Source organism: Magallana gigas, chromosome 6, assembly GCF_963853765.1.
Source record: "Magallana gigas chromosome 6, xbMagGiga1.1, whole genome shotgun sequence".
In the NCBI taxonomy this organism is placed as follows: Eukaryota; Metazoa; Mollusca; class Bivalvia; order Ostreida; family Ostreidae; genus Magallana; species Magallana gigas.
In genome coordinates, this window is record NC_088858.1 from 19,267,313 (window position 1) to 19,278,526 (window position 11,214).

At 32.3% G+C, this 11,214-nt stretch overlaps 1 protein-coding gene across 1 annotated transcript in view; it reads left to right on the plus strand.

The window, feature by feature from the left end:
• The window catches only part of LOC105322763 (homeobox protein SIX2), a 17,382-nt gene extending 9,941 nt beyond the window's left edge, over positions 1-7,441 (plus strand). The window contains exon 2 of the mRNA XM_011421638.4: positions 5,509-7,441. Within this exon, the coding sequence (XP_011419940.2) occupies positions 5,509-5,806 (298 nt within the window). The 3' untranslated portion in view covers positions 5,807-7,441. The remainder of the gene's footprint in view (positions 1-5,508) is intronic.
• Positions 7,442-11,214: the final 3,773 nt, after the last annotated feature.

The following is an 11,214-nucleotide window of genomic DNA, read 5'->3' on the forward strand; positions in this document are numbered from 1 at the left end:
TGGGTGGATGTAAATATAAAATTTACAACATGACAACTAATTTTGTATTTACACCCACCCAGTAAATTCAAAGAACTATGTATGGTATGAGTTAGATTTGCCCGCCCCCCCCCATAATTCGCCATTTTTAAAAATGTTTCAGGTACGATAAAATGTTATGTTATTTTTTCAGAAGAGTTAATATAAAATATATTTTTCACCTATTTATTTGATTTACATTGTATTTGCACTCACGTGCAGTATATGACGTCAGAAGTGACGCTATTTCTATAATTTAATCAAAATCGGTCAAAAATTGACATTTTTCTTATCTTTTTACGAATGGGAAATATAGAGTGGATGCTTGAACAAGGAAAATTTTTTTGTCAAATATTAGTCTTGGCTATAGATATATCTCTGATTAAAATATTTTGTTTGTTCAAGCATGCGCTCTATGTTTTCTGAAAGAAAAACTGCTTGAAAATAAGCTGTTTTATGCTAAAAATGCAAAAATGGCGAGAAAAGGTTGTCTTTACGATGTCATATTTCTAAATTGTGGGCACTTGAATCAAAATGAACATTATGTAAAACATCACATATATATCTGTACAAAGAAAACAAAGAATTACAGTAAAACGACGATGTTCATTTTAGGGGGCCATTTTAGGCCCATATCATATATAGTCCTTTACAATATGACAAAAGGATAATTTACAAAATTAATAGCCGAACGCAATATGAAACTGAAATGTGTTGCTCTAAAAAACAATTTGCACAGTTTCAAATTTGATGCACTTCTAAATGGGGATGGAGTATTATGGTTATTGCAAAGGGATTTAGCCATATAACAATAACAAAAGAGAAAGTTCTGAATGGTACAGAGTGACGGTTCAGTGGGCCCTGTGGGTGTTATATACATGTAGGAGGGGCGAAGTTGCCATGAGATCGAGATTAAGAGAACAATTGTGATGTTCGAACGCCATGTTGAAAGAGTGTGATTGCCATTTTGTGGACAGTTAAGTGAAAGACAATGTCATTAAATTTCAAAAATGCAGCAATAAAGCATGGAAATATACATCTCTCTCTCTCTCTCTCTCTCTCTCTCTCTCTCTCTCTCTCTCTCTCTCCTCTAGTTTTATATGAACACATATGTATACGTTAGCCGTCTAAAACGGTTTTTATTCTGCTTAACATACGACGAATATCGCTATACGGTATCTATTCCGTTTTTTTGAAATTCTATTCAGGATTAGTTTATAGTCTTCCAAACAATCGGATGGAATTTTATTTCTAATGCAAATTACATGTTTATTGCATGTCAGCTGATAGCACCTCCGATGTAACTGAATCTTTATACCAATATCCGTTTACTGTTTCTTTGTCCAGACTGGTCTATGTTCATAACGAAATATTCTAAAATAACGGCAATAAACAGAGACATGGCGACATGTATTGGGAATTCGTCTAGCCCTAAAAATTCAAAACGCTCAGAATTATACCGTCTGAAAATTAAGTCAAACTTTACAGTGGGCGAGAATTAGTTTTTAAAAAAATCATTCAGTGTTTGCGCTTAACAAACAAACATGTACAATTAAAACGTTTGAATTCTTCTTTTTGGAGTTTTATTTAAATTCGTGTGAATATATTGTGTATTATATATTCCCTAAGAAATAAAAATGTTCACAGAATAGCTTCCAAATATTTTTCCAGGAATATTATGTGGTATACTTTTGTGAGCTTTAGTATTTTTTTTCGGTCCCTTTGAAAACACTATATCCTTCAACAGTTTTTATTTTATTACCTACGATTTTTTTTCATTATTGTTCTGTAAAACACAATAACGTTAAAGCATATTAAAACAGGGAAAGATTTTAAGAAGCTTAAATCATTCTGCTGATGTGATAAAAAATGAGTTTTTTTAATGATGGATACGTTTTTTAAAAGACAGATTGCAGATTTCAGTTGAGTTTTCAGAAGTAGAAAATGCGAAAGGATTGGTTAAAAAAATATAAAAGGCCATTTATTTCAAATGTTTTTGCCAAAACACGGGATTCAGGAATCAGTCAAGAGAATTCAATATTGTATTGTCTGGACCATTGAATTCTACAGATTATTATACTTAATGCTAACTATGCTCTACTCTATGGTGGCATAGATCTGCCACCACTTGTCAGATAATTATGTCGACTTGTCAGATCTTGATGTCGACTTGTAAGATAATTTTATTCACTTGTCAGTTCTTAAAGTCGACTTGTCACTTATTCGCGTTGTTAAGAATTCAACACTTTAACCTTTCCACGCCCAATTTGTGCCATCCATTTGAAATAATATTTTCTGACAAGTCGACATAAGGATCTGACAAGTCGACATAATCATCTTTAACGTCAATATAATTATTTGACAAGTCGACATAATTATCTGGCAAGTTGACATAATTATTTGACAAGACGACATAACATCTGACAAGACAACATCATTATCTGACAAGTCAACTTACAATATGAATGTATGGTGGCATAGATCTGCCACCACTTGTCAGATAATTATGTCGACTTGTTAGATCTTGATGTCGACTTGTCAGATAATTATGTCGACTTGTCAGATAATTATGTCGACTTGTCACTTCTCCACGTGTTAAAAAATTTAACACTATAACCTTTCCACGCCCAATTTGCGCCATCAAGTTGAAATAATATTTTCTGACAAGTCGACATAAATATCTGACAAGTCGACATTATCATATAAGAAGTTAACATAATCATCTGACAAGTGGTGGCAGATCTATGCCACCATACTACTCTACCCGAAGTCTTGACTATAGATTTGGACACAGAAGTCACATGCTTTTTGCCGTGACAGGGCGACGTGTCTGTATCATTACATGGTCAGGTCTAAGTGAAGGGTTTCAATTTCACCCCGAACATATCATTTGCTCAGTCGACAGTTTCTCGATTGTCTCATTAGGGAAAATGATACAATTACAAATGCATTTCGGTTTCAACCAATCATTACAATTAGATTCTTCAGCGTCTAATGAGCAGCATAAATTTTTTTTACCCCGTTTTACAATGCCATTTTTACCACGACCCAATGAAAAAGGTAATTTTTTTTACCCCCACCCGATTCTGAACATAGTCGTGATTCAGAATTGTTTGTCGTCAAAAACATTTCGTTTTCAGTGACATTTTCTTCTATGATTAATTAATACGTATCTGAATTGTAGTTATATAATATCTAAACACAAAAGTTGACGTGCAATGAACAAAATCGATAGAACTGAACGAAAGGCGGGAGATTAGTTGAGGAATTATTGACATTTGACTGAAGGAAATAACACCTTACAATCACAGCAAGCCATTACATTACACGTTTACGGAAAAATATATACTCTATGTACTTTTTGTAGTGTATACCATCTTAGATGGGAGAGAGAGAGAGAGAGAGAGAGAGAGAGAGAGAGAGAGAGAGAGAGAGAGAGAGAGAGAGAGAGAGAGAGTGTGTTTCATGTATAAACACGACTTTTGTTGATGATAGAAAGATAGATAGATAGATAGATAGATAGATAGATAGATTTGATAAATAGAGAGATAGATGATAGATTTGATAGATAGGTAGACAGATAGATAGATTAAATCAAAATTAATGTAATTTTACGCAAGAATCGTTTGAAATGAAGAATATGAAAGGAAACCAGTTTCATTTTAAGGTCACACGTAACTTCATCTACACCTGTTCAATAAGATAAAAAAATAAACATTTTATCAAAAATTTATATTTAAATAGGACACCGTCTCCTTTTCTGTCTCGGTAGAAGAACGGATACACGGGATCTTATTCTTCTACAGAATTACTCCACGCTTGCAGGATGTTATAGTTTGAATACGATGTCGCCCGACCTTATATATAACTTGATCTTGGATGCTCATGTTCAGCTCAAAACAATACTTCTGTGGAGCCGTCTTTTCTAGTTTTACACACCTCTGCTCGGTTTGATAGTTCGAGGTCCTTTTTTGTTGATGCGGTTCGTTGAACAACGGTTGGTGGTTCGATTGTTGTTACAAAAACCCCACCACCTGTTGCACTTATAAATAATTTAGATCGCTTGCATTGGACACTGAAACAACTCAGTTTGATCGGTGTTGATAAGACGTCTGGGAGAGTCGAGTTGAAGATATTTATAAACTCTTGATCAAGTTAATTGTGTTGTAACAGTCAATTTTCTTGAATTGAAATATCGCCTAAGTAGCGATTTACTGCGAATAATTAATCATCAACCAATAGATTAATCAGTCAATCAACCAATCCATAAATCAATCAACGAAGTTACAGTTTTTAATTGCTCATAAACTGATTAACCCGCCTGGGTCTCTTTATTTTTATCATGCTAGTATACATGAACCGATTGAGTCGGAAAGTCATAAATGTCGTTCCCATGATGTTTGGCCAATATAGACTCAAAATTGTAAAAACAACAGGAAACATACATGTCTGTCGCCAGATCAACCATGCACAATATGCATGTTGTTTGTTAATAAGAACAATTAGCATGCGCTTTGAAGAGGGTTACGTGACCACTTGAAGCGAAGCGCTCCTATTGTCATCCACGAATCATGCGCAGTGAAGGTCGTGGGGACCATTTCCGGTCGTTCAAGGCTAATGAGGGTGGGAAAATCTTGTAGTGCTCGGTAGAGTTCTTCAGAATAATGGTCGGTTGTGGATGTTTTGAAGTAAGCGGGGGAGTGCGACCTTGTCTGAAACGTCAGTCAACAGGAGTACGAACTCTAAGAATGAGGAAGAAACCTTTGAAAACTTGAGCTCTAATGATCATTGCCCATCGTACTTTTCCTCTATACGAAAGATCTGGTGAAACAACATCCGTTCTGAACTGAAAATGAAAAAGACACACTAGAATCTAATGGAAAATAAGAGCAAATAGCAAATTTTGCATTTAATTTTTTTTTTTACAGTTTTAAATGGTCTTTTTAATCAAATCTAATATTTTTCAAACACCGCATATCTAATAACACCAAAGAGTTCATATTTTCATTTTTCACAAAAGGAGAGAGAAAGAAGGAGAAGATAGAGAAAATTACGTATAATCTAACCCATTCCACATGAAAAAATGCGATAAAAAATATATACATGTATATAACCCAGTTTCGTCTTTCAGAATCGTGTTTAATATTTTTGTTCAAAACAGCCTTTTATGAATTTGAAAGGTTGAATAACTTCTTTAAAAAAACTGTATTAAGGAATACAATGCATAAGAAAACAATTTCCCCTTTAATTTTATTGAAAATATAAATAATTAATGCAGGAATAATAAAAATCCGATTTGTCCTCAGTGTTCCAATTGTTTAATTCCTATTATTCTGTACAGACATGGTCAAATTTTTGCTTTCAAAAGACTTATATGCAAAGGATAGTACGACCTGTTGATTTTATATTTAAACATCTTGATTTGAAATAATTGTTGTGGCATAATTGTTGATGTATTGATGATGACAAATTGTTTCTATTTCATTGCAGGAAAGAGATGATGGAAGAAAGCATGATGCATTCATTTGGGCACCACCAGGCGCATCACCACCAACACCTCCACCACCAGCACCACCAACAGCAAATGTGTAACAACGGACAGATGATGGTACCACATGACTACGGTGGTGACCTGGCTATGTCCGCCAAAATGCTGGACGCGCGACTGACAGACGACGTCCGGGTTAACCTGTCTTTCGTGAAAAACGAACCACTGCCTCCTTCATATCTTCGTTCTCCCTTTGATCATTCTCATCACAGGTTTCCTCACACCATTCCCCCCGTCTGAGAACGACTGTGGCGCCATCTGGCGTTGCTGTATGCCACTTCCCCCTCTGTGTAGACAGTTTGCGACATGTCGTAAAGTGGTAGATTTTCGCCGCGTCATCCGACATTCGATACTCGGGATCTACTGATAACTCTTGCCTTTTTTTAACTTCACTATGATGATAATGATTACGATTCGGTGATGGTCCGACAATATGACTGCATTTCATTTTTCATATTATCGACATTAGTCTGCGTTTTTGACATTCATTACATTTTTTTAAAAGCCGGTAGAATTCATTGAGTTGCACCATTTTGACATTGTCTACTTCTTGTTGTTATGCCAGTTTGTACCTACTAAGTTCTGTCGGTAAATTGACAAACGGTTACTTTATTTGTATTAAGTTTTTTTTTCATTAATGGATCAATGCTTTTAGTTTTGTTTATTAGTCTATGTCGCTTTCTAAAACAGTCGACAATGACTGTTACATGTATAAATCACCTACAATGTAGGATCCATGATCTACTGGCCAGACGTGTGTCTCACTTGAAAAAAAAAGTGGCTGTTGTCATAGTTACCAAAGTATATTGTTCTTTTTTTTTTAATTATTAATGTTTGTGTGCGCTATAAACTAGGGTCATGTACACTTTTTTCTGTTCTTATGTAATACTACGATTTACCGACTCGCAAAGGAATATTTTTATTTTTACCATAAGAAAACAAATAATCGGCAGCAGACAGACTATATTTTAAACGCTTCAAAGTAAGGTTTTTTCCAAAGTTCATTTCCTCTGTATCCACATACACTGTATATCTGGCGCATTTAAGGGCAATTGTCTTTCTGCCATATTTCAAATTTTAAAATTAGAAAACACACAATCAAAATTTTGTAATGAACACATTAAAGTGGTTCAGCTTAATTTGCCTATTTTTGCATAAAGAATAATTGGAATGGATCGGAAATATTCTGCAATATATGTTATATATTGTTCTTGATAATTGCATGAAATTAATAATTATTGATATTTCCGGAAATGAATATCATTATATGTCTATCTAGGTAATCATTAAATACGACTCATTATTACAGTAAGAAAGTATAGATAATGTGTATCATATCATTTTACAGACTCGATAATTTTTTTCCTCCTCAAATTTCTGTATCATTTTTTTATCGTTTGCAGCTGTTCTCAGTATTCGTTAATCAATCAATCATAAAGAGTTCAACGGTCAATAAGATATTTTCCTAACCTCGTTATACATTTTCTTCGTTGTCATAAGCGTTCGAGTTGTAGCCATGGTGTACACATGGTTTTGATAGAGAGTAATTTTACTCTGTGTCTTTTATAATCCCGGTGTTAGGGTGATAGAAAAGCAGAAAAAGCCTCAAATTTATTTGCTTCGCTGATTTTAGAGAGCAACAGTTCTTTTAAAATAGAATTATTCTTCGAAGAAAGCAATGGGCGTACCCCAAATCAAAGGAAACAAACATTTGTACAGTTGTATGATCATTTAACAATTTAACGGTATTAAATGAGTTTGACTTGGCACACAGTAATGTTATTCTTATTTTGAAATGACAATCTTTGTAACTTGTATATTTATTATTTTTTAAAACCTTGTTCAGATTAAAAAAATAAATGAACAGACGTCAGATCTTTATTGTTTTGTTTTATTTGTTGTTTTTTTTTCACTGTAAGCACAGATTACTATTTTCGTGTTCGATAAATTTACTTCAAGATATTTTCAGAAGCTTACAATGTTAATGTATTATTAATAGTATAGTATAGTTAAATGGGTTGACCAAGATTACGATTGAATGTATATATGTATGTTTCATTAGACGCCATTAGTTCTAATCTGCATTTGATAATGTTGTCCTGTTGAAAATTTGAATTTACTGGGTGGGTGTAAATACAAAATTTACAACATGACAACTTATAGATTTAGTATTTACACACAACTAGTAAATTCAAAATTTACTACATGACAATACCAATACATTGATAAGATAAAAAAAAAATAGGAAAGCGAGATTTTCACAATTTCATGAAAAGTCAAATTTTTTTTTATGAATGGTAATCAAAGACAAAAAAAGTGACATCATGCAATTGCTTGATTTTTCAGCTTTATAAATATCAAAGTATACGTAGGTCTAGCACCTTCCATTTAGAGGCACAAAAGGCTGTTATTTTTATACCTTATAACAAATATGTTATTTGATCTACAGAATACATATTATAAAGAGATATTTATTAACAGCGTACAATGTTATTTGAAATGAACAACAGTTTTATCTAGTAAATTCAATCATACACTTCATCGTATGATATATATATAAGAAGAAAGAAAGCTTTGGCTGTTGTTTCATGTAATTTTTTTTCGGACATAGTAAAATATCAGAATTGGAATTGACGTCTAAGATAACACTATGAAAAATATTTTAAAATATACTGTAAACTTATGATAAATATCTCAATTAAATTTGGATTATATTGAAAAACAAACATATGAATTTTAATTAAACTGTATTTACAACATTTCATTACGTAATAAAAATAATAAGGATTGGGCGTTACGCAATATACCCTTTAAATTTATCTTCTTGAACAGTCAAGAACTGATAAAACAAAAGATATGTTAAGAATATAAACAAACAACTGACTTATTTAGTTAATATTTAGAACATGAGAAAAAAACGCAATTTTTTTGGTACAACATGGTACATATTACAGCGTATGACAGTTTATATATGAGTCACACTTCAGTTGAATGGTTAAACATTATACACTGTGTAAAATAAATCAATATTTGAACCTATTTGTATTTGACAGATATTTTTGTCTTAAATACAGCAATTGCAATGTTTTATTTTTTCCAAAATATGAATTACTATCCCCACACAAATCAAGTGAAATCGGGATGAATGATTGCAAAAAATTCAATGATTTGAAAATATTTTGTCTTTGGACATTACAATTTGACAGACGAATATAGGTGCATTTTTAATATTTGAGCCACACATGGCGAATATTATGATTGTGTAAATCAGTTACAAGTATCTAATTAATAGTATTGCTTCTTGCCTACCTATGTATCATGCTGGGTTTTTTATGTAGTCATATGCTTTGTTTGGCATTTTAAAGAAAAAAAATGTCTTTAAAAAATGATTTTCATTTCTGATACTGTTGGCAACATTCTAATTTCAAGAGGAAGATCATTTCACAATTTGATATTTGAGGATAAAATAAATATTCAAATCGGCAATTAAAATTGTTTTGATCTGAGGTAAGATAATGTCGATATCTAAGTGATTGGATTATTTTTGGGTTGCTTACTGTACATGGTAACTCCTGTAAATATTCTGGAACAAGTACAATCAAAGTACTGAAGAACTGACGGGAGTTGATTTTCTCGATGTTTATTTTTTTTAAAATCAACGATATGTCTTTTTGCATGACAAGTACATGTTGTTTCTAATTTGAATTACGCACATTTTTATAAAATGAATTTTTGGACTTTTTCGACAAGAATGTCGAGAAACCCCCATATGAATCATGGTCTCAAATTTTATTTTGAACAGTGTAACAATGAAAGTGAACAGTGTAACAATGAAAGTGTAAAAATCCTACAAAAAATTCTTATTTGTGAAGGAACTTAGTAATCCTATTCTTAACCCACGTTCGCGCAGTCATGAAAATTCTTGTAAAAAAATAAACCACTTCATATCAATATAATTCGCACTTGCTTTATATAGATACACCTTTAAAATGCATGTTTCTCTTTGTTATTGTCATTGTCAATTGTCATTGTCATTGCTTTTGTGACACCGTTTTAAGATTATGTCATTAATGTTTGGGATAATTGTTATTATAAGACGGTAGTATTCAAGCAACTGCAACTAGAATGGTAAAGGGGTTACCAATGAACGTTTCCAGATTTACTTAGTATGATGAACTTGGATTTAATATTTCATTTCAGAACCTAAATTTTTCCATTCCTTTATAATACAAAACGATTTTTAGGAGTTGATTTTAATCAACTCTCCTATGCAGTTACTCAGTCAAACCGAAAGTGAAACAGTGTTTGGACCTCAGCACAAATCAATGCTGCTGACAATACTTAGTTCTTGAAAATAATTGATAAATTCGATGAAATGTATGCTAAAGCATTGTTTTTCAAGGAAACTTATTTATTAATACCTTGAAAATAGTTAGATTTTAAATGGTACGAACAATATAAATTTTTTTTGTAGTCGTATGTATTCCTACGCCAGAGTTCCAATATAGTCTCGTTTAACTCGACGCTCGGCTGTCTCCGTAAATCCTTGTCGGAGATTTACGGTGTCAGCCGAGCGTTTGGTTGAACGAGACTAGAGTTCAATATTGCTTGGATCCATACAATTTTCGAGAAATATTTCTATTACTGATACATAGTTTGATTAAATTAATTTTATCTTTAAATATTATTTAACAATACAGTGTAGTTTATTCTAAATTCTAGACATGACGGAAACTTTAGATTTTTTTTAAAGAAAGTAAAAAGAAAAACCTAAATAACCTAAATCACTTTATAAATCGCCATAAATCTTATTTCTATGATATGTTCTCATTTCTCCCCAGAAATTCTCTGATTTTTTGAAGAATTTGTCAGCCCAAGTTTTTGCTTTTCTTGTTGTGAGAATTAAAGAGAAAGTTGTTCACATGACGCTCGTTTGCGTTATTTTGGTAAAACCATCAGTTGATATTACCAAAAACTTTTCTAGAAATATGCTGCTTTTTTCTTTTTTTGTTTTAAACATATTTTTAATACGTATTCATGTCGAAGAAATTTAGAAATATATTGTATACCATATCTGTGATCACTGGTACAAAATCTTGAACCATTGATATAATTCAACTCTTTATCTATGATTTAGTTCAAAAAAAGGCTATGTACATGTATATCGATTGTCAAATGAAATATTTAAAAGAAACATAAAGTTTCATAAACTGGAAAAAAAAGAACGATCATTGCATAATCGAAAAATGAATTATGAATTTTTATTGGGGAATATCCAAAATTATTTGTCCTCATACAATGGATACTTTTAGCCGATTTTATGCATGGTTTAGTTGTTGCTCAGACATCATTATTATCATGTTTATTTCATTTAAATTAACATATTTATTCTAAAGTTTATACGAAAATTACTGCTAATTATGACGTAAAAGACGCACTGCTCCTACTTTATCATCTGTTGTAAAACTTTTTTTTTCAGTTTTAACTCTTCGTTCATCAAATTCTACAATTGCATGATTTCCTGCCAAAAGCTGAGAGAGAGAGAGAGAGAGAGAGAGAGAGAGAGAGAGAGAGAGAGAGAGAGAGAGAGAGAGAGAGCATAGTCATTTAGACTTTAGGAAATATACCAGAAAGAGCCTAGTTATTAA